The sequence below is a fragment of the Alternaria ventricosa genome (genome assembly GCF_023758065.1).
Source record: "Alternaria ventricosa strain BMP 2768 chromosome Unknown scaffold_23, whole genome shotgun sequence".
Classification (NCBI taxonomy): Eukaryota; Fungi; Ascomycota; class Dothideomycetes; order Pleosporales; family Pleosporaceae; genus Alternaria; species Alternaria ventricosa.
Genome location: NW_026055703.1, coordinates 85,114 through 107,600, shown reverse-complemented (window position 1 = coordinate 107,600; position 22,487 = coordinate 85,114). Strand labels below are relative to the sequence as shown.

General features: G+C 53.6%; 8 protein-coding genes across 8 annotated transcripts; 5 read left to right on the top strand and 3 right to left on the bottom strand.

The window, feature by feature from the left end:
- Window positions 1-759: 759 nt before the first annotated feature.
- On the top strand, window positions 760-5,488 carry J4E93_009626 (uncharacterized protein; the record flags this gene model as incomplete). Its single annotated transcript, XM_049347515.1, has 5 exons — window positions 760-905; window positions 955-1,308; window positions 1,357-2,188; window positions 2,238-2,498; window positions 2,552-5,488. The coding sequence occupies 5 exons, from the start codon at window positions 760-762 to the stop codon at window positions 5,486-5,488; spliced, it is 4,530 nt and encodes a 1,509-aa protein (XP_049195282.1).
- Window positions 5,489-5,906: 418 nt separating this feature from the next.
- J4E93_009625 (uncharacterized protein) lies at window positions 5,907-7,299 on the top strand (the record flags this gene model as incomplete). Its single annotated transcript, XM_049347514.1, is given in 3 exon segments — window positions 5,907-6,041; window positions 6,213-6,404; window positions 6,421-7,299. The coding sequence occupies 3 exon segments, from the start codon at window positions 5,907-5,909 to the stop codon at window positions 7,297-7,299; spliced, it is 1,206 nt and encodes a 401-aa protein (XP_049195281.1).
- Window positions 7,300-8,251: 952 nt separating this feature from the next.
- Window positions 8,252-9,155, top strand: J4E93_009624 (uncharacterized protein; the record flags this gene model as incomplete). The annotated part of the gene is made up of 2 exons (XM_049347513.1): window positions 8,252-8,444; window positions 8,593-9,155. The coding sequence occupies 2 exons, from the start codon at window positions 8,252-8,254 to the stop codon at window positions 9,153-9,155; spliced, it is 756 nt and encodes a 251-aa protein (XP_049195280.1).
- A 1,412-nt stretch (window positions 9,156-10,567) lies between these two features.
- J4E93_009623 (uncharacterized protein) lies at window positions 10,568-11,061 on the bottom strand (the record flags this gene model as incomplete). The annotated part of the gene is made up of 2 exons (XM_049347512.1): window positions 10,568-10,975; window positions 11,032-11,061. The coding sequence occupies 2 exons, from the start codon at window positions 11,059-11,061 to the stop codon at window positions 10,568-10,570; spliced, it is 438 nt and encodes a 145-aa protein (XP_049195279.1).
- Window positions 11,062-11,561: 500 nt separating this feature from the next.
- On the bottom strand, window positions 11,562-12,407 carry J4E93_009622 (uncharacterized protein; the record flags this gene model as incomplete). Its single annotated transcript, XM_049347511.1, has 3 exons — window positions 11,562-11,787; window positions 11,845-12,225; window positions 12,283-12,407. The coding sequence occupies 3 exons, from the start codon at window positions 12,405-12,407 to the stop codon at window positions 11,562-11,564; spliced, it is 732 nt and encodes a 243-aa protein (XP_049195278.1).
- A 706-nt stretch (window positions 12,408-13,113) lies between these two features.
- On the bottom strand, window positions 13,114-14,993 carry GND1 (phosphogluconate dehydrogenase (decarboxylating) gnd1; the record flags this gene model as incomplete). The annotated part of the gene is made up of 7 exons (XM_049347510.1): window positions 13,114-13,128; window positions 13,178-14,032; window positions 14,082-14,216; window positions 14,264-14,624; window positions 14,675-14,713; window positions 14,766-14,794; window positions 14,949-14,993. The coding sequence occupies 7 exons, from the start codon at window positions 14,991-14,993 to the stop codon at window positions 13,114-13,116; spliced, it is 1,479 nt and encodes a 492-aa protein (XP_049195277.1).
- Window positions 14,994-16,338: 1,345 nt separating this feature from the next.
- J4E93_009620 (uncharacterized protein) lies at window positions 16,339-17,298 on the top strand (the record flags this gene model as incomplete). The annotated part of the gene is made up of 1 exon (XM_049347509.1): window positions 16,339-17,298. The coding sequence occupies one exon, from the start codon at window positions 16,339-16,341 to the stop codon at window positions 17,296-17,298; it is 960 nt and encodes a 319-aa protein (XP_049195276.1).
- Window positions 17,299-19,758: 2,460 nt separating this feature from the next.
- On the top strand, window positions 19,759-20,793 carry J4E93_009619 (uncharacterized protein; the record flags this gene model as incomplete). The annotated part of the gene is made up of 1 exon (XM_049347508.1): window positions 19,759-20,793. The coding sequence occupies one exon, from the start codon at window positions 19,759-19,761 to the stop codon at window positions 20,791-20,793; it is 1,035 nt and encodes a 344-aa protein (XP_049195275.1).
- Between the last annotated feature and the right edge of the window lie 1,694 nt (window positions 20,794-22,487).

Sequence of the window (22,487 nt, the reverse complement as noted above, 5' to 3'; positions counted from 1 at the left end):
GGAAGATGAGTCGAGACTTGCACTACATATCCTTTGAGTAAGGAAATCCTAGGCGGCAAACCCTACTATATAAGGGCAGACCGATGCCGGCAAGACGATAGTAACTGCGACATCATACTCCTCGATGTAGAGTCTGACTGCAGCTCTTGGCTACGCCTTGCATCCTTGTAGGGCGTGAGCCGCTGATTAGTACATGTTCAGTACCTAGGTAATTTGGCACAGCCCACGGCAACTCCGTGAGTGGGCAAGAATTTGGCGGTAGCCTTGTCATGACTTGGCGAATAGATTGGGAAGCTTCTGCTAATGGTTCTTCCACAACGCAAGAGCCGCGTCTAGATTCAGCCGGGTGAGTGAAGAGCGGAAGCTTTCCGTCGGGTGTGATGGCAGACGGAGGTTCGGCGGCGGGACTGACGCGATAAGGGAGCCGCGGCCTTATCGCGTTAGCGCTATCATGGCTGCAGGGATCTGGTACCTGACACTTGGAGCTCCAAATGCTGGAGGGGACGCGGTAGAGGAGCAATCATTTTGTACCATACGCAACTGCCATTTCTGTTTTCACTGCAGATTTCCGATGCGCTGAACTGTTTCATGTCACGTGGCTAAACTCAAGCCTCGTTCTCCGGCCACTTCAATCCGACGTTATGCTACACGTTGCAACTTCTTGAGATCGGGAGTTGAACTTTCGAAACATCACGAATATCGTTCGTCATTGCTACACGCCACCACGATTCCTTCAGGACTTGGGGCAGGGCTTACACGATGCGAGCTTCAGCCTCTATGCTGAGCGCGAAAGCCCTCTTATTGCTCAGTGCTTTCAGGCACATTGGCGCGCACGCGGCCCGTCCAGGTGTCAGCGTCGCGCTTCTAGCTTCTTTCAATCCTGCCCCATATTTGGTAGAGTTATTGTACGCTCCGACTTTGCGAAGACCTAGAGCTACAGCTAACTCCTCCCAGAGAAACTGCAGCAGAAGAGAATGCGACGGCATACTACCCCATCCTCGACCGCGTATCCGAGGGGTACTTCGACGACAAGACTACAGAGCAGGCGCTGTATACAGCCTTTGTGGACGTCCTGAAAAGCGATGGACACATCACCCAGCCCGAAGCCCTCGCTTCCTTCGATCTCGCTCTCTCAATCCGGTCGGCTGCGCCGCGGATAGAAGCACATTACCAATTCTACAATACATCGGTGGAGCCTTCACTGAAGGCGGAGCAGAATGAGAAATGCGAGATTTGGGCATCGTTTCATGGGAAGCAATACTGCTCCGTACACCTAGACGAGCCTTTCGGAGACATTGAGAGCGAACGGTATGTACAAATGAATTAGTCTACGGGCAGACGCTGAGAGCCAGACAGGACATACAAACTACCCTTCGACCGCATACTTGGCAACAGCTCGGCTCTACCCGCGATCCTATACGCCGACATCACGGCTCCTCGATTCAAAAAATGGCACAAGACATTGAGCGATACAGCCAAGCAAGGGAAGACTTCGTACCGTGTCCGGCACAAGCCTTCTTTGAAGGCACCAACAACGCCGCTGGTAGTGAACGGATACGGTGTCGAGCTACAACTGAAGCGGACCGACTACATTGTCATAGACGACAGGCAGGCTGAACAGGGAGAGAAGAGTGCTTCTCAAAAGCCAATGGGCACCGGCCTGGACGACGATGAAGATGTCGCAGACCTCAAGCCCTTGTCCAAGGACGAGGTATCCGATTTAGGGCTGAAGGCTGCTAGCTTTGTAACCCAAAGCGAACAACCCATGGATACCCTCATGAAGCTCGTGCAAGACTTCCCAAAGTACTCGTCCATCATCGCAGCCCACAACGCTTCGGAAGACTTCCTCGAAGAACATCTGAAGAACCGCGAGCAACTCCTCCCTACCGGATACAATGTCATTTGGATCAACGGCGTACAGATCCCAGCCCGCGATGTAAACCCGTTCTCGCTGTTGGCACACTTGCGACGTGAACGTAAATTGATCAACGGGATACGCAGTCAGGGTCTAAGCGGTTCTGAGGTCATTTCATTGTTGTCGCATGATTCGATCGCCCAGACTCAGACGGATGCTGAACCTCAACGTTACGACTTTAGAGATGCTACCGAAGGCGGCAACGTCATCTTGTGGCTGAACGACATCGAAAAAGACCCGATGTATGAAGGGTGGCCGAGTGAACTTAGGGCTGTGGGTACGATCATTCATGTCATCGATCGCGAGCTAATCGTAATCACAGTTGCTGCAAAGAACATACCCTGGTCAACTGCCATCTTGCCGTAGAGACATTCACAACGCCATCGTCGCTGTCGACTTGACTTCGTCCGAAGATGTTACGACCATGCTTGAGACTATCCTCAGTCTCATCAGGCGTGGTATCCCACTGCGCTGGGGTATCGTTCCTCAGACCGCTACAACTGGTGCTCTTGAGCAGGCCAAGGTCGTTTACTATTTACAAGATGCGTATGGACTACCCGCTGTGATTGAATACCTTCAAGTAGTAAGTACTAAAATCCCTTATGTTCTCGTATGTTGCGCTGACGCAAAGCTCAGCTGTTAGATGGCAAGAAGCTGGCGCACGCAGACCAAGCCACTTTCGACGTGACAGTCAAGAAAACTGCGCTCCTCGATGGAAAGGAGGCGCTTGCGTTCGATGACATACTGAAGTCAGAGACGTTAGATCAGCACATCACAGGCGCCAAACAGTACCTGAAGCGTCTAGCAGCAGAAGGTCCCAAAGCCCCGGTCTTTGTCAACGGTGTACCCATTCCAGCAACCGAAGAATGGCTCGGAACACTCAGTCAAAGAGTCGGCATGGATCTTCGTCAGATTCAACAAGCAGTCTTCAACGGTAACTTCAACAGTGATAGTTGGGTTCCGCAACACTTCTTGGCCTCAGCTGCTGCTAAGCGCAATCCTCTCATCATCCCGGAGAACGAGAAGAACATCACGCTCATTAATATGGCTGAATTTGAAGAGACCCATGGCGAGGCCTACAATAAGATGCCGCGGATCCAGGCATCGGAGTCTGCTAGCAAGAATGACTGGATTCACGTCACGCTTGTGGCGGATTTCGACTCGGAGGCTGGTTTTGCTCTTCTTAAAGCACTGGCAGATTTCCGTGAGGCAAACCCCAACGTAGAGGCTGTTCTCATACACAACCCGAAAGCCGGTGCGGAGCAGCCGAACGCCTCAGAAGATCTTCTAGAGACTTACATCAAGTCTGGTCGTAAGCTTACAAGCGAAGCCCTCTCCGAGATCATAAACCGGGATGCCAACTCCGGACCAACTCCCGCCAACTCCACTCAATTCTGGAAGGTTGCTGAGCCGATCTACGACGCGTTCGGTCTGAAGCCGGGACAGAACGGCATGCTCGTCAACGGACGCTACGTGGGACCCATCCCAGAAGATTACGGATTCTCATACGATGACGTGGAAACTTTTGTCACTTATGAGCAGGTCAAACGAGTTGAGCCATTGAACAATGCGCTTGCCGATCTTGATCTCATGGAAAAGATCGCATCTCCTCTAGATGTTGCGAAGATCCAGTCGCTGGTCGCACTTTCCACCGTGTCGGACGTTCCAGAAGGCATCTTCGAGACTGCATCAACCCTGAGGATGAGCATTTACAACAACTGGACTGCCAAGCATACCGCTATCATCCGGGGTGACGAAGACAAGGCTGTCTTCCAGATCGTAGCCTCAATTGACCCCGCGACAGAGCTGGCCCAGAAGTGGGTACCCATTCTGAAAGTACTCAGCGATATGGAGGGCACACATCTCAAGCTTTTCCTCAACCCGAAGCAGATGCTTCAAGAGCTTCCTGTCAAACGTTTCTACAGATACGTCCTGGAAGCCCGACCGTCCTTCGTCGCCGATGGATCGATCGGAAGCCTTGGAACCCACTTTTATGGCATCCCCAAGGAGGCTTTGCTTAACCTTGGCATGGATGTGCCACCCTCTTGGCTAGTTGCCCCGAAAGAGTCTGTATATGATCTCGACAACATCAAGCTTAGTACCATTCCTGCTGGTGCCGATGTCACCGCTGTCTATGAATTGGAAAACATTCTTATCGAGGGCCACTCTCGTGACACTACGAATGGTGGTCACCCACCGCGTGGTGCTGAAGTTGTTCTTGCCACCGAGCGGGATCCTCATTTCGCGGATACGATCATCATGGCTAATCTCGGCTACTTCCAGTTCAAGGCCACTCCTGGCTTTTACAACATTCAGCTCAAGAGCGGTCGCTCTCAGGAAGTTTTCAGCCTTGATAGTGCAGGTCCTATTAGCTGGGCACCCGTACCTGGTGACGAGACTACCGAGATTGCGCTCATGAGCTTCCAAGGAGCGACAATATTCCCTCGTCTATCGCGCAAGCCAGGTCAAGAAGAGACTGATGTACTCGCTCCTGAAGAGTCGCTCGCCTCTGAGCTGGTTGGCAAGAGTGCGCAAAAGGTCAACAAGTTCCTCGGCAAGATCGGTCTCAACTTCGACTCCGAAAAGGTCCTGCAAAAGGGCGCTGACCTATTCTCCGGAAGTAAAGCGGCGAAGAAAGGCACGCAAGCAGACATCAACATTTTCTCCGTCGCTTCGGGCCATTTATACGAGCGCATGCTGAACATCATGATGGTATCTGTCATGAAGCACACGAAACACACCGTCAAGTTCTGGTTCATCGAGCAGTTCCTGTCACCTAGCTTCAAGTCTTTCCTTCCGCACATCGCTGCTGAGTACGGATTCGAATACGAGATGGTGACCTACAAATGGCCGCACTGGCTGCGCGGCCAAACCGAAAAGCAGCGCGAGATCTGGGGCTACAAAATCCTCTTCCTCGACGTCCTCTTCCCGCTCGACCTCGAAAAAGTCATCTTCGTCGACGCCGACCAAATCGTGCGAACAGACATGTACGAACTCGTGCAACACGACCTCGAAGGCGCACCCTACGGCTTCACACCCATGGGCGACTCGCGCACCGAAATGGAAGGATTCCGTTTCTGGAAAACAGGCTACTGGGCTAACTTCCTCCGCGGTCGCCCCTACCATATCTCCGCCCTCTACGTCGTAGACCTAACCCGCTTCCGCCAACTCGCCGCCGGCGACCGCCTCCGCCAGCAATACCACGCCCTCTCCGCGGACCCCAATTCCCTCTCCAACCTCGACCAAGACCTACCCAATAACATGCAATTCAACCTCCCCATCCACAGTTTACCCCAGGAGTGGCTGTGGTGCGAGACTTGGTGCAGCGATGAGGATCTCGCCAAGGCGAAGACGATTGATCTTTGTAATAATCCGCAGACCAAGGAGCCGAAGTTGGATCGGGCGCGCAGGCAGGTTCCTGAGTGGAATGTTTATGATGAGGAGATTGCGGGGTTGGCTAGACGCGTGAAGGGGGAGGAGGAGAAGGCGGGGGTGGTGGATGTGCAGGAGGAGGAGCAGAGGAGGGAGAAGGAGGAGAAGGATGCTCAGAGGGAGGGGCATAGTGAGTTGTAAGATTGAAGATAGATGTTGTAAGAAGGAGACCGCCTTGGTGTTACGGGAAAGCGACAGTTCGTTACGATCTTAGAGGCGCCGCAATCGCACAAGATTTCACCGCTTGTTCCACTATACTTGCGGAAGCTTCGTGATGCTCTTCTAGTCGGGGTTAAAGTCACTCAGGTTGGGGGCTGTGTGATAAGGTGATTCGATCACATGTAGGTCTTGGTTTGAAGATGGAAACACCCGCATCCAGCATATCCGTGTTTATCTGTACGTTTATCTGCACGTTGATGATGCCCTTCCACATCCGGACTAGTGCGGCTCTATTTGCGCCCGCGGTGCCCGATCTCGCATAAAATGCGGGACAACTTTTTTGGGGGTAACAACAACAGCAACGACTAACTCCACGATTCATAGTCATCAGAAGCCAGAGATGAAGTTTACTGAACTGACGGAAATTGAGCTGCCAGCGGCGTATGATGCTCATGTGCATCTGAGAGATGGCGAGATGTCGCAGCTTGTTACGCCTACGATTCGTAAGGGTGGTGTGAATCAGGTTTATGTTATGGTAAGTTCCATACCGTCCATTTCTCATTCAAGATGTCGGTCATTTCGTTTTTGCTACCATCGTCATTCTTGCTCCTCTTCGTCCTCTCTTTCTGTTCATGTGTTGTTGCCGATTTGCGAATCTCGCAATATTTCAGTCACGTTTCTCTAACCCGTTATATCACTATTACAGCCGAACCTGGTCCCGCCTATCACTTCCGTGAAGCAATGTCTCGAGTACCGCGACAGACTTCGTGCTATTGAGCCGAATGTGGACTACGTTATGTCGCTGTATCTACACGAGGATATCACGCCGGAGGTTATTCGGGAAGCGAAGAAGGCGGGGATTACGGGTGTGAAGTCTTACCCAGCTGGAGTTACTACGGTATGTACGGATCCAGACACTCGTCCCCAAGAACATGCCAAAAAAGAGGATAAGAGAGGAAGAGATTGGCAACCCATGTGACAGACATCCTAACCCCCAACAGAACTCCTCCTCAGGCGTCCTCTCCTACGAACCCTTCTACCCCGTCTTCGCCGAAATGGAGAAACAAAACATGGTCCTCAATCTCCACGGCGAAGTCCCGTCCACACCCCCAAACACCCACGTAACAACAACCAAAGACAGCAAAACAGGCGCCATAACCATCCTCAACGCCGAACCCGCCTTCCTCCCCACCTTCCTCTCCCTGCACGCCAAATTCCCCGCCCTTCGCATAATCCTCGAGCACTGCAGCACCGCCGCCGCCCTCTCCGCCGTCCGCTCCTGCGGCCCCTCCGTCAGCGGCACAATCACCGCGCACCACCTCAGTCTCATCATCGATGATTGGGCAGGCGATCCCTTTTGTTTCTGCAAGCCTGTTGCCAAGACGCCTGAGGACCGGGATGCGTTGCTCCGCGCGGTGGTGCAGGGGAATGGGAAGTTTTTTCTTGGAACGGATTCTGCGCCGCATCCGAGGGGGAAAAAGAGGGGGGAGGATAAGGTTGCTGCGGGGGTTTTTACGCAGCCGTATGCGGTGGGGTATGTGCTTGATGCGCTGGAGGTGGGGGTTCAGAGGGGGGTTATTGGGGAGGAGGAGGTGACGAAGGAGGTGCTGGAGGGGTTCTTTGGGGGGTGGGGGAGGGGGTTTTATCAGATTGTGGATGAGAGGAAGGAGAGGATTGTGTTGAGGAAGGGGAAGGAGACGGTGGTGGATGTACTGCGGAAGGAGGGTGGGGGCGACTGTGAGGTCGTGCCGTTTAGGAAGGGGGAGGTTACTTGGGGGGTGGAGTGGAAGTGAGCGTTTGTCTGAATCATAACCGTGAGATGAGAGGCTATTATATAAGTAGTTTGGCTCGACATCGGTTACAGACATAGTGACAACAGTGGCCATCTCTCCATCTTCAGACATTCCCATTCGGACATTACAATCCTGTCCAGTATGCTGAGTTCGCTGCTAGGTCAAGCGGAAAAGGGCGGTGAAAGTGAAAGGGCAGTATGAATCTGCGGTTTGAAAAGCTTGTGCAGACGAAGACCTCGTTCTTCCGTATACTGTAGCATACAGAACCAGGGAGTCATGCATACGAAATCAAGTTCTGTAGCCGATATCTCCAACATTTCAATGCCATGATATGCCTACATCAATGTCATGCTAGTAGTATCCATCACGCCGTAATGCCATAAAACGCCTACATCACGCACTGACCTTCCTACGTACAGATGCCATCTCCCACGTATCCGTCAACCTCATTTCTTGCATGACCCATACAAAATCCAACCCTAATGTCACCGTCACGCTCACTTCCGCGCTCACATATCGCTCCTCTCTCCTCGCTCTCTGCTAAACTCACGGTGAACGTGAGCAGTGAGCCGCACTTTTCACCGCCAAGACAGCAGCGAGCGTTTGCACCCAGGACGCCCATAACAAAAGTTTTCCATGCCGCCGATTTTTGAGATTCTCCAGCAACACACACTGACTATACTCGTAAGTATCCTTTCTTTTTGTTACGGCATCAATGGCTTTGCGGAATACATAGGTTTCGGCAGCTTTATATGTTGCTGCAGCTCACCTTCTACCGTATACATTATCACCAGTATCTCCCTTACCCTCTGGCATCCTGCTCTCTACTGCCTACATACACCCCCAGTACCTCCCTACGTTACCCCATCTCACCCTCTGCCGCCTACATACACCCTACCCCCTCCCCTCCATTTCCCAGGCTAACCACATAGTCACCATGACCACCCACACCATGACCACACTCCTCGCCTTCACGGCAACGTCGCCGGCATGGCCCGCCATGCCCTCCCTTACCACCATCAACCTCGGGCGCGACATCGCCATGGAAGTCCTCGCCATAGAGGAACACCAGCACCGCCTTCGGGCACTCCTACAAGAAGGAGAGGCTACGGCCGACGAGCTCAAGGAGCTCGAGACGATTTCCGGTGAGTTGTTGCTTTGCGTGCAGCGATTTGAAGCGTTTTTGGCGAGATGGGATGGTGAGGTTTTGGGGCTGGAGGAGGAGAAGGGAGATGGAGGAAGGGGAGGTGAAGGAGGATGGGGTGAAGGAAGATGAGATGGAGGTCGACAAAGATTCGCCTTCACCACCACCACCACCACCACCACACGGGCCCGAGCACCCGCGGCGCCTCGACGCCAACGCCATCGCCGCCATCAGCGTAGGCGACATCGGATGGGCGCCACTCCCGCGCATGGCAGCCACCTCGCGCGACTGGTTCGTCCAGTCCGAGTACGGCCAGATCTGCATCAAGGTCTACCCGTTCATCATCGTCAAGAAGATGGACGACTGCATGCTCGGCATGCCCATCACCACCGCCGGAGGCAACGGCCTCACCAATAAGATGGAGTCGCTTCGTGCGCGCAGCACGTACGTCGTTGGAGCCAATTTCCGCGGGAAAAACGATGTCTCTTACGGTGGGGGCATGGGGCCCGAAAAGATGAATCTGGAGGTGGATCAGACGGCGGGGGCGTATGAGCCCAGGGCGGGTGCGTTTGTGGATGTACTGGATACGTACCAGATCCCGTACAACATGAGGTGGAAGAAAGAGGGGCGCCTGACGTATACTAGTCGGGTGGACTTGCTTCGGATGAGGCATGCGGTGCTGGAGAAGGATGCGCTTGCGTGGAGGGGTTGAGAGTGGTGAGGTTCGGGGGAGGGGGGTTTGGGGACTACGGGCATGTGTTGAGGCGTTTTGTATATTAGTATAAGGCAGCGTGATGGTCTTCGCGTACTTTTCACCCAGCGAATTGAATCCGTATCCTGCCATGTATGCTTCATCTACCTTTTTGCCGTGTCTGTGGACACACCTGTGACTCATTGCAGGTCCCAGCCCTATTATCCACACATCCTATATAACTCCGCCGCTTCTTGTAGTTCCCTAAAGCTCTTGCAATCCGCTATAATTTTCTGCTCGGATTCGGGCCAACCGTCTTCATTTACCATCTTTATAATCTCTTTGGACCGTTCACGTCCTTCCAAGCCGACGAGACGCGTAAGAGGACAAGCACAATGTGCTAGCAGAGTATCGACCTGTTCGCGGATCTCGTCACTCAGCACGATGGTATCGACTAGCATCTGTCCCTCTGTTGAAGCATTGTGACACCGTGAGTCTATGTCGTTTGACCCAGCGTGATGGTCTGAGTTCCTACATATCCTGACGTGCCAGATGAAGTTGTGGTATACTCGCTGGATTGGTTAGCTCAATGGAATAGGGATAGGTTTTTCATGCCACTTACATTGAATTCCACTCGATCTCCCTCTTCATAGCGCAACCAACACTCACCGACGGCTTCGATGCCCATGCTCCTACCGGTGTATGCCGGTTTCCATTCGTTGAGCCTGTAAACAGGGTAAAAGTCTCGACGAAAAATTATCCCACTCTTATCAGGCACGTTCTCTGACAGTTCAGTATTGCCGAACCACCACGCCGCATCTACCTTCCGTACATTCTGTATCCGGTCGTGTGGTTTGTAACTCAGCTTTCCGGGTTCTTGAGTGGGATAGCTTTCGGTACAAATACCTGTTACGCCATCAACGTTGAGATTCCTCTTCGCCCTATCGACTGGATCACAGGTATGAACGATTATAGGCCTTGTAGTAGCTGTGTCTTCTTCAGTGTTTGATGGGTCGGCAATGAAGTCCGGGTCGCCAATCGTTGCAGTTGTAGAATGATTAGTCCTCATGCTTGCATTGTCGAAATCGGTATTCGGCCGCTGTCTCATAGCTGCGTTGGAAGCTTTTTTGTATACTCTGGAGTTTGAGAGGACAGATTCGAAGTGTTGTTCGGGGGAGCCGTCAGTAGGACCGACAAGGGTGGAGAGATTGCTCAAGAGACTATCGGGGGAATCTTCGGTTTTGAATGTAGACTCCGCCACTGTGAGGGCATAAGCCTTTCGCATGTTTTGGGTGTGTTCGTTCATTGTTGTCATCGTCTTGCTTTGTTCTTTTTCCTGAAGGGGTTTCTTTCTCCCGGTCGAAGAAGCCCTGCTAAATTCAGTCGGCCATTCATGGCTGTATCTGTACGCCATATGGAGGCTTTGTCTTAACTCACTTGTTCAGCGGGCCGATCAACATGTTGATGGCAGAATACTGTTGATGCAGTCGTTCCAAAAAGTCCTTGACTTCATCCTCATTCCACAGAGTCCTGAATTTGGCTTTCGAGGTCATACTACCATCGCCATGGACGCCCTTCATGATCTTCGACACGTACTTCCCGAGGCATACCCCCAGCACGAGAGAGCTTATCAGAGTCGTATCGAGCGTATCGACCAAGTCTGGGTCCGCGTGCACAGCATTCGTTTCGTCCAGAAGTAGTGTCTGCAGCCGCGAAAGTAAAGCCCCGTTGAGTTTGAGCTGGGAACAGAGGAACAGCGCGGTAGCGGGCGCGTGCTTCCATTTGTTCCGTATGTCGTTGAGGCCTTTGGCAGCTCCGAGGAAAGTCGTAATGATCCGGAGCTAAAAGTATGGTTAGCTTGACAGCTTCAAATAGGCCCCAGTTTTGCTAAACTTACCACATTCGTTGCGATGCTCAAGGGGTCCATCTCGCTCGCTGCGAAACATGCGGGTTGAACCGGTGCGTCGGAACAAGACTGGTTTTATAACCTAGCGATGAGGTATAAAGAGCGTCCCAATTGCCATCGTAATGAGAAAGAGGCTTTCAGCTGCAGCCTGCTGTTTGACGCGTGGTCCATCATCTGCAAACTTCTGTAGTCGTCATTGTACTAAATGCCGTGTTCGTGCGTTCGTTGGGATCCTGTCGTAGACGTCAAGCTGAGCTATCGCACTTACATCACACGGCGAAACGAGCCGTGGCTTTTGAACATTTTGTAAATTTCTGAAATGCCTACTATGCCATACGGTATAGCATGTTTACCTTCCAGCACCCTCCCATAGAATGCATGACTGCTACCATCATTACATAATTCTTCCGTGATTCATACCTCACACAACGAACGAGACTAAACCCTTCAGCCAGCGACATATCCTCTGCGGAATGTTTACATCGACTTATCCGTCGCCAAAGCCCTGGGGTGACCGGACTCTAACCTCCCTTCCAAGGGGCATTGGGCACAGCGACCGGAGCGCGAGCCGCCCCACCCGCAGAAGCGCCCTTCTTACGCTGGTAGAAGGCTTCGACGACCTTGCGAACGTGAGCCTTGGCCTGGTGCTTGTCGGCGGGTGCTTTGATGCTGTCGAGCGTGTACGGGGCCTGAATGAGGACGGAGTCGTTGACGACGATCTGTGTGTCTGCCCAGCGAGTTGGTAGACTACAATCCACCTGTCAGTTCTGATACCTCACACCTGCCAACTCTGATATGACTCACGTCCTCGAAATAGCATCGAACAACTCCTGTGCTTCGGCACTAACACCCTTGCCCTTCTGCATATCCTTCTTCTTCATCTCGCGGATGGTCTGGTCTTCACGGGCTTGTAGCGCCGCCAGATCCACCTTAGAGATGCTGGGGAGTGCGCCATCGAACCCTGCTGCGGATTCAGGTGCCCGCTCTCCTGTGCCGATGATCTCGAAGGACTCAATGTGTGCGAATGGGATGATGTGGTAGTCGCCGGGCTGGCTGAATAAGGAGGTGGGGGAGGGGTTCGGTGGAGCGGGCGCAGTGTTGATGGCTATGGCGTGGGTGAGGTTGCAGGCCGTGAAGAGGGTGCCCTCGAGGACGTTCTTGCCAGGGGCACATGTGACTTTGATGCTGAGAACTGTTAGCTACTATCCCAGCGGTGATACCATCTCGACGAGCGGAACGTACCGTGACCCAACAGCCTTGTACAGATCGGAATCCGCGCCAATGACATCTTTGTTCGATCCAGGGCCAGCTTTTAGGTTCGGAGTCGCAACCTTGCCCGCAACGCTATTGCGCTTGTTGTCCGCCATGACGGTCCTACGCTTGTGTGCCTTCGTCTAGGCGACTGTGTATTCTGTGTATTACGGGCGGCGGAGGCTAACGTGTTGCTCCGCTACAATTGGGTCTCGTCAGCACCTAGTCCCTGCCCAGATTCTACGACGGAGGACCTAACGCCAGAGACTCATACAAGCAGTGAATATACAATCCAAAGGAATGAAAGAAATGAAAACGCGACGACGCACGCGCAACCGGGTCGTGGGGCAGCGCTGGCGTGGCGGAGCTGGCGGAGCGCGAGGCGGGTGGGTTGGTGTTGTCGTGATGCGCTGCAACTTTCCGTGGTCGCGATGCCAAGCCTTTACGCAGGGCGCTTGCCGCTGGGCCAATTACAGAAGGTATATGGTGTAGGCCTTGGAGACGCTTCCGTCCCGAGTGTATCCTGATTGCTGGGAAGCCGATGCGCGTGCGACCTCGTAACAATGTTCAATTCATAGTGGGGTGGCTCGTCAAGGGTCTACCTGGAGGTACGCGACGATCAACGCTAACTCCAGCTAGCGTACGAGTAACAACACAGCGGTCAAGCTGAGCTTCAAACATTCACCGGCACATGCAAACATTGGACATGCGAATCGTTATATTCATTCTAGATTCGAGGTATCTCAGTTTTCACGTTCTTCATAAAACATGAACTCGGGGCAGCCCTCTGCTCCCGTCTAACAAGCAATGGATATCCCCTTTTTAAGCGTTGTAGGTCTAGCAAGTTGTTAGTGTCTTCTAAATGATCAATGTGCGTGAAACTTACAGAAGCAGAGATGTTACCACCCCTTCCGGTCCAGTTGACGTGGATGTCCTGGCCCTCCTTGTAGGTCTCGTTGGCGTACTCGGGCTTGATCCTGAAGGTGTGGGCACCGAAGTAGTCACGCTGCGCCTGCAACAGGTTGGCGGGCAGGTCCTTGGCGCGGTATCCGTCGTAGAAGCTGAGGGCGGTGCTGAAAGCAGGGGTGGGGATACCCCAGAGAGCACCCTTGGAAACGACGTCTCTCCATCCGGACTGGGCCTTGTGGATAGCCTTGCTGAAGAAGTCGTCGAACAGCAAGTTCTCGAGCTCGGGGTTCTGGCGGTAAGCCTTGGTGATCTCCTTCAAGAAGACGGAGCGAATAATGCATCCACCGCGCCACATGAGGGCGATCTCGGGCTTGTTCAGCTTCCACTTGTACTCCTTGGCGGCGTTCTGGATCAGCATGAATCCCTGGGCGTACGAGATGATCTTGGATGCGTAAAGAGCCTGCTCGAGGTTGTCGATGAAGGCCTGGCGGTCGCCAGAGAAGCTGGGGGTGGGGCCGTCCAAAAGACCGGCGGCGCGGCCACGCTCCTGCTTGAGCGAACTCAGGCAACGGGCGAAGACGGCCTCTCCGATCAGGGTAACGGGCATACCGAGGTCGAGCGCGTTGATGGCGGTCCACTTTCCGGTACCCTTCTGACCAGCAGAGTCCATGATCTTCTCAACGATGGCAACACCATCGTCGTCGTTCTTGTACATGATGTCACGGGTAATCTCGATCAGGAATGAGTCGAGAACGCCCTTGTTCCATTGTGTGAAAACGTCGCCAATCTCCTTGTTGCTCATGCCGAGACCGCGCTTCATGATGTCGTAGGCCTGTTTCTGTCAGTCGCCTCTTTCTTTCTGTATGATCGTCTCGGCTCACCTCGCAGATCAACTGCATGTCACCGTACTCAATACCGTTGTGGACCATCTTGACGTAGTGACCGGCACCCTCGTCACCAACCCATTGGCAGCAGGCCTCGCCGTCGGACTTTGCGGAGATGGACTGGAGGACATCCTGGTTTCTGTTAGTTTTGTCCTGTTCATCTCTTCGCGCATTCCTACCTTGATGTATGGCCAGGCCTCCTCGTTACCACCGGGCATGATGGAAGGACCGTAGCGGGCACCCTCCTCTCCTCCAGAGACACCAGTTCCGACGAATCGGATACCCTTGGACTTGAGGTAGTTTGTGCGGCGGTTGGTGTCGGGGTAGTGGGAGTTACCACCGTCGATGATGATGTCGCCCTCCTCGGCACCTCCCTCGAGGAGGAGCTCGATGAAGTCGTCAACGGGCTTACCAGCCATGACGAGCATCATCATGCGGCGGGGCTTCTTGAGCTTGGAGACGAACTCCTTGATGGAGTGGGCGCCAACAATGGACTTGCCCTTGGCCTCATCGTTCAAGAAACGGTCGACCTTGGCAACGCTATCTGCCTGTCAGTGTGTGTTGGCGGCGCGGTGTATCGAGGCGCTTACGTTCGGTTGAAAGCAACAACGGTGAAGCCGTGGTCAGCACTGTTTGGTGTTAGTACTGGTTTGGCAGGTTATGACGTTTGTTGTGACTTACGCGTTGAGGATCAAGTTCTGGCCCATGACCTATATGTATGGTCAGCATGGCTGGCCTTGATGCGTTGGGGATGAATGTCTCCGGATAATTCGCGCTTTGGACTCAATGGCTGGCAGGAAGGCACGACGACGCGCACTTTCTGCTGCACTCGCCGTGGACGCGATCGGAACATGGAGTACTTACGGCCAGGCCGATGAGGCCGAAATCTCCGACGGGCTCAGAAGACATGATTGCGTTCTCGTGTAGGGGTAGGTGGGTGGATGAGAAAGTGTTGGCGGGGTAGAATTGCAGCGACCGGGCGTGCAATACGAGGGCAATTGAGGCTTATAAAGCGGGAGATGGTCAAGAGAAGGAAGAAGAAGTCTGGTGGGGGTCGTCAAGATATGTACGCGGAAAGTCTTTGGAACAAGCGGGGCACACTACTATTGCATCAATGGCACGTCCCACCACCATATCCCAGCATCACGCTGTTGACGGAGAATAGCTTCGGCCGCGGCGGTAAGGTATGTCATACAAGCCACTGTTGCCAATTCCGTCTTGTAAAACGTTTGCACCGCTGCCGACATGATTGCTGAACATCACAGCGCATGATTAGAAAGCCGCCGTCTAATGAGCGGGCTAGACACGGGTGGGTTGCGCATGTGGTTGCAGATGCTATGGCTATCACGACTGCGTGTACATTCACTATTGAGATCAATTTCATCCTAGCAGACTAGCGACGCAAGCAACAGTCCCAACGGCGTCGCGGTCAAATGCGGCTGCTTGTGAAGCCCCTCCGTCTCAGCCTTAACACAGCATTACGCAGTACGGATGGAGGGGCAGCGTGCAGGGATCACCGGATACGCTAGGGCAGGTCGCCGGAGAAGTCTTGCAATGTTTCCAAGGCTACCTGGATGGACTGTGAGGGCTGACGCGATGAGAGAAAACTCATCACCGGTGACGCCTGTGCATCGCGCTGCACCTTCTTCCTGGCTGTTCAAGGTTGAGCCTTGCGATGCAGCGTGGTGTGCAGCGGCTGCCGATATGCCGGCAACACGTGATTTCGGGGCCGGAGGAGCCGCTTGGCTCACTTTCTGCGACAGAAACCAACAACGGACGTCGACGCCCCCATCTGCCTGACGCATCCCCACGGTAATTGTAATTTGCACCGGCCCGCCATCCCACTCTGCCCTCTTCAAACGCCGACCTAGTCCTCGCCCACCTGCAGCCTCGCTTGCTAGACGCTTCGGGAAAGTCTTGTTGCCTTCTGCCATCTTCGACGTGTAGTCAGCATCAGCTCCAGACATTCACGCGCACGGCACTGCCCGGGCGGTTATTCACTCACACGGACGCGCTTCATTGAGAGGCATTTTCCCCAGCCATACAGAAACTGCGCCTCACCTCATCGGTGCAACCACACCCTCGCGCACCCTCAAAATCTGCGCACCGTAGATTACTACGCATCCTTAGCCACCCGACCGTCCTATCACCAGTCTACCCACTCCGCAACATCAGAGCGCGTCTCGACCAGTAGCTGGTTAAGTCATCACCTCGCTAAGGTTAAGCTGAACTGACCCGCAGTTCCTACTTCAACATGCAGCCCCATCACTCTCTGCCAGCGCGCCCGCCGCCCACGACATACTCGGCACCGCCCTCGAGGACCAACAACGCCGGCGCACGAGGCCAGGGCAACTCGCCCATGTTTGCTGGCTTCACACCGGCGTCTGCTGCGCCGGCAAACTACGCGCAAGCCCCAGTGAGCGCCCCCTATCAAGCACCCGCATACCCGACCAGCAATGCTTACAACAACTACTCTTACCCAGCCTACGCGACGGGCGCACCTGCTGCGGCCTCATACCCAGCTGCTCCGACCGTGAACCGCGGGTTTGGTGGCACCTATGATCCCGAAGAAGAAGCCCGCATCGCCGAGTGGAACAGCGCATACAATGCTGGCGATGCGAACGCGAAGAAGGGCACCGGTGCGAACATGACCGCTCGACCGGAAGCGGCAACCACCCAGGATACTGAAGCAGGACCAGCAGCCGACGGCAAGCGCAAGACTGTTGTTCGCGAGGGAGGTGGAAAACAGTGGGAGGACGAGACACTACTCGAGTGGAACCCCTTGCACCCGCGACTCTTCATCGGTAACCTGGCGGGTGAAGTCACCGACGATTCACTCCTCAAAGCTTTCGCCAAGTACCCCTCTCTGTCCAAAGCCCGCGTCGTACGAGATAAGAAGTCCACCAAGAGCAGAAGTTACGGTTTCGTGAGCTTCTCAGACACCGACGACTACTTCCGTGCCGCCAAGGAGATGAATGGCAAGTACATTGGCAGCCACCCGGTCCTCATCAAGCGAGCCACATCTGAAGTCAAGGCTGTCGTAAAGAAGGACGACAAACACAAGCAGGGGAAGAACAGGAACAACAAGAACAACAAGGACAAGTCTGGAAATGGCAACAACAGCACGCCCGCGGTAGTCGCATCTCCCGCCATGTTCATACCTCGTGGTGTCCAGAAGAAGGGCAAGTCGAACGGTCCGAGAGTCTTGGGTTGAGCGACCCCTGTGTGGTTGCAGACGAATTCAACAACACGGCACGACGGACTGCTCGGGCATGTACAACTACGTACCCACGTGTACTTTAAAAACTCCCAAGGTTAGTGGAGTCACTTCTATTTTGCACTTTCATGTTTGTTTGGTTTTTGTCTTTTGGTTTATGTTCAAGCGTTAAATGGATTCTCAGCAGTGTCAAATATGACGAATGCGGTGGATGGGGGATGCCACGAAGTACGACGCACACGTGCGCGTCAAGCGTACTTGTGCAGTCGGCGACGTGGCGGAAACAAAGGGCCAAGGGCCTTCGAGATGTTTTAGGTTCAAGGGACCGACAAGTGGCGGAAGAGGATCAATCGAACCAAACTCAGACAGCACACATCAACATGCAAACATGAACACTGCTGTGACACTTGTGCGCTCTTCATCCACACCGCACTCCCCACCAATCTCCAACTACCCATCCAACCTCTTCACGCTCTCCACAAACCCCTCCCCATCCCCCTCCACGTCCAAACAATCCAAAAAATCATAACTCGCATACTCTCTCCTGGGCACCCTCGCCCTCCAACAAAGCCTCGTAGTACAATACCTCATCTTCTCCTTCCACACCCCATCCTCACTCGTCCCCCACCTCGCATGCCCACTCCCTTTCCACGTATACACAACCGCACACGCATCATCCCTCTCCAACACACTCCCATCCCTCTTCTTTAGTTTCAGCACTCTGCAAGCCTCAATCTGCTCCTCCAACCCCGGCCAATCCGGCAACAAATCTTCTCGTGTTTCGAATTCTAGATTCACCTCTTGGCATGAGGCTGGGAGGGTCAGCGATGCTAGTGTCGAAACGAGGCGCTGGCGTTCTTTTAGTTCGGCGAGCAGGGGAGGGAGGAGGTAGGCGCAGATTGTCCAGGTTATTCTGCGCCAATGAAGGTGTTGAAGGAGGAATTTAGTGAAGTTGGAGGGTTTCAGGGCGACGAGGTTGTCGTGGAGGTGGTAGAGGGAGACGCCGCGCTGAGAGGTTATGTGGTGCAGCCAGATGTCGCCGTTGTAGAGCCAGGATGTGGAGCCTAGGTAGCGGAAGTGGTGGGTGGAGCTGCGGAGCGGGATTTGGTGCGCTTCTACGTATACTAATCTGCACGTGAGTAACAGGCTAGTGTCGATTTTCGTGAGATAGGTGTGCCGCGGGCGGTAGAGGGGAGATATGGAATGCAGATCTACGGGTCGGCTGTGGTCGTGCTGTTGGCTAAGAACGTGCTGATATATGGTGAATCGGATTTCTGCTGGGAGCAGGGTGAAGAAGAGGGATTGCTGTTGGCGATGCGATGTTGAGGGTGTCAGGGAGGCGAGGTGCCTACGCGTAGCGCGGGCGGCGCGTTGGCGGGTATAGCGGTCTTTTGGGAGGGATTTTGGTTGTGGCATCTTTAGTTTTGTGTTGTTTACAATGTCGAAGTTCTGGAGGTGTATGCCTAGGTATTGGGTGGTTGGTATGGGTCGTGTATGACGTCGTTTGGCGAGGCGTTTGATTGAGAATTTACTGCCTTCCTTTACCAGAGTCCAGTGCACATATCTCTATCGTTTCCAATAACGTCTCTTTCTTTTCTACTTCCCAAAGTTTTGCAGCTCATGAGAGGCTTGGATACATGTGTGGCCGAAAACATCGTGGTGCAGCATGGGAGCTCTGGCAATGGTCCGTGCGTTCGCATAGAGCCTTCGTCTTCGCCTGCGCTCCTGCCTCACATCCATCACTCAAATAGCGCAGATGCTAGTCCTCCGACCCAGCGCACGAACTTGACGAAGACATCCTGTCTCTGGGTTGCAGCGATAACGTGAGTATGAAAGCCCTGGGCTCCGCTGGGGTTTGAGGAGCAACGGAACGGAACCGTTGACACATGCCTCGGATGTGCTCATGATCGACTCCCAGCCCTTTACCTAGTGTAACGCTCGACTCCTCTCAGCTCGGACGTACCCGGAGACATAATGGAGGGCATATACATTGTGCCTACTGCTTATCAGCAGTCCTTGAAATCGAAGTTGTTGCCTCCAGTTGCCTGCCGCAATGACTTGCCTGAGGTGTCTAGATAAGAACATTCGGCCCCAGCTTACTTTGCGCAGCAACGAAGTATCAATCCTCAATCGCTCTTTCGATCTTCCTTTATGATGCTGCATGTGAGGCGGCCTCACCTGGCAACAATCTCGAATAATTTCAAGTTGTGGACTACTTTCACACCGAGTTACCGGGGCCTCGGATTGTGTAATTACACACAACGTCTAAAAGCACACTCACCGTACAGGGCAAACGTTCATTCAACAGCACTGCCGAATCGCGCCCAAGCCGGAAAGTACATAAGACAAAGGCTCTCAAGCTGTTCCAGACTCAACGGCAACTTCCAGTCTCACTCCTGCTCACTACCCACAAACTCCTCAAGTCGTTCCTTCAGTAATCTCACTAAATCTACCAAAATGGCATCTCAACAAACAGACTCATCAGAGTCGTCCAGCCCCACATCATCCATTGAGTCAACAACACCAGTTGTACCGGCCAGTTCTGTGTCAGACTCATCAGCTGCCTTCGACTTCGATGCCGTCTTAGCCAAAAACAACATCACCAGGAGTCGTCTCAACGAAGTCCACAGTTTACTGATTGAAATTGCGACGGATGCAGGAAAGATCATGGTAGCAGCGGAAGAATGCATCATTACGACTGTCCACAAGAACAACACATCGGACGTGGTCACTAAATTCGACAAGCAAATCGAAGCCATGGCCGAGGAACGCCTTGCCGAAGCCTTCCCTGAATTCACCTTCCTCGGTGAAGAGACGTTCAAGCATGGCACAAAACTCGCAGACACGCCGACATTCATCGTGGATCCAATCGACGGCACGCTGAACTTCTCGCTGGGCGTACCCAACTGCGCCATCTCCCTGGCCCTGACGCTCGACAAGAAGCCTGTCGTCGGAGTCGTGTTCAATCCTTTCCGCGGAGACATGTACCATGCGATCAAGGGTCAAGGCGCCTACCTGACCAAGACCTTCACCAACCGCAAGATCAAGCTGCCGGTCCAATCCATCCCTAAGCCGATGCCATCGCTCAACTCCTGCCTCATAGCCGTCGAGTGGGGTAACCAGCGCTCTGGTCCCAACTGGGCACTGCGTACCTCGATTCACAACGCTCTCCTCACCTCCAAAGTCGAGGGCGGCGCAATGTGCAAGTCTGTACGTTCAAACGGGTCCGCGGCACTGGACTTCTGCTACGTAGCTCACGGCATGCTCGACGCGTTCTGGGAAGGAGGTGTGTACTCTTGGGACGTTGCTGCTGGATGGTGTATCCTGGAAGAGGCTGGTGGTGTTGTCGTTAGCGCCAACCCGGGTGGTTGGGATCCGGAGCTAGAGGGTCGTCTTTACTTTGCTGTGCGCAATGCGAAGCGCGAGGATCAGCGTGCTGTTATTCAGGAACTTTGGGGAATGATGGGGGATCGGAAATTTGTATTTCCTTGAATGCGGTTAGTGTGAATTTCCACGGCATGGGGACAGTATGGTGGAGCTTCATGCAGAATATGGCCAGAATCTGGTTTGTTTGGTCAGACAGTATGTCTTTGACTGAACTAGTTCATAGTAGTATAGAGATATATGAGAATTCCTTCGATATGCTTTCGCTGCTTTGACCAAGAATGAGTGAGCACCAGTGTTGTTGCACCTTATTTGCGGTTGAAATGCCCATTCCCTAATGCACAGAAAGCAGTGATGGCTCTGTCCTGTTTTGTGCGACTGATGCCTTCCATATTGACCATAGACCCTTACCTTTGAGGAAGCCACGACAGATGCCAGCTTCTACATCTATCGCGAGACCCAAACAAGCTTCCTCCGTCACACTCTCACCCCAACACACCTCACTGCATGACTACCCATCCACACCCAAGCATCGTTTGCTGCCACAACGTTATTGTATAGCACATCCCTATCATCAAATCAGCATCCTCTTGGTTGGCATCACACAACACCTCGGCCAAGCTGCCTCGCAGCTCATCATCAGCGTAGCAGCAACTTGTGCAGTCCCTGCACACCTCCCCTACCACGCACGACCTCCAGTCCTTCGTAACCTACATCACCCTCACTAGCGCCTTCAACGAGACCTGCAGTCCATGCAGCACCACACCGACTGAGTACATGCCCTTAGACACCCGACGGTCCAAACCAACCCAACCCAAACGCCACACGCGCACATATTGCCCGAGGATCACTCATAAACGCCGCACCATCTTCGACCAGGGCCACGACCCCCGAACAACTCACTTCACCGGCAGGCCTCTCACATCCACCGAGAGACTACACGTAGCCCGCCAACGCCTCCGCAAGTTCGAAAAGACACAGTCCCGCAAGGCACAGCGGAAGACTTGGGTCCGCAACGGAAGAATTAATACGCCAAGCAAGCTCGACAGGATACACCTCAAGCTGAAAAGGATCTTCACCGGGAACTTCTGAGAACGCCCGCACCTACACTCTCTCTGACGCTTCGAGTGTGTTTATGAGCACGACTGCTACTTGTGTAACAAGCTCGGTATCTTCTGGTGTACTCCAAGCCCCAGTCCAGGGACAAGGCCGAACACTTTCGAATCACCGACCGAGAGCCACCAATCCACTCGAACCACGCGAGAGGAGAAGGATTATCGAAGAGCGACGACTACGCAAGCTCAGACGCCGGGAAGCCAGAGCGGAGAGATTAGCGAACCGTACGTTGAAGAAGGGACTTCGCGCTAAGATAGCCAATTTCTTTGGTATCTTCCGTCTTTGGTAGACGACTACGACCGACCTTTTATGACCTGTGCAGCCACATCTGGAGGTTGTGGAGTTAGTACAGCGTGCGCACCGTCAGCGCCAACGATCGCGAGCACACCTGGTGTTATCTCGTCTGCAAGCACACCAATCTGGGCACCTAATACTCCCAGTCGCCATCTCACCGCTGGGGAGAAGGAAGAACTGCAAAAGAAGAAGGAGGAAGGCGCAGAAAAGAAGCAACAACGGAAGGAGGTTCGAAACGAGGCAAAGGCAGACACCAAGGCCAAGCTCCCGGACACGACTAGCAAGAAGGCTAAGCTTCGGCTTTACATTACCTTGTTCAAGCTCAGGTTTCATCTCTAGACTTGACATTGGTTTCTCGTTCTGGAATACTACGTTCGACCTTACATGTCACA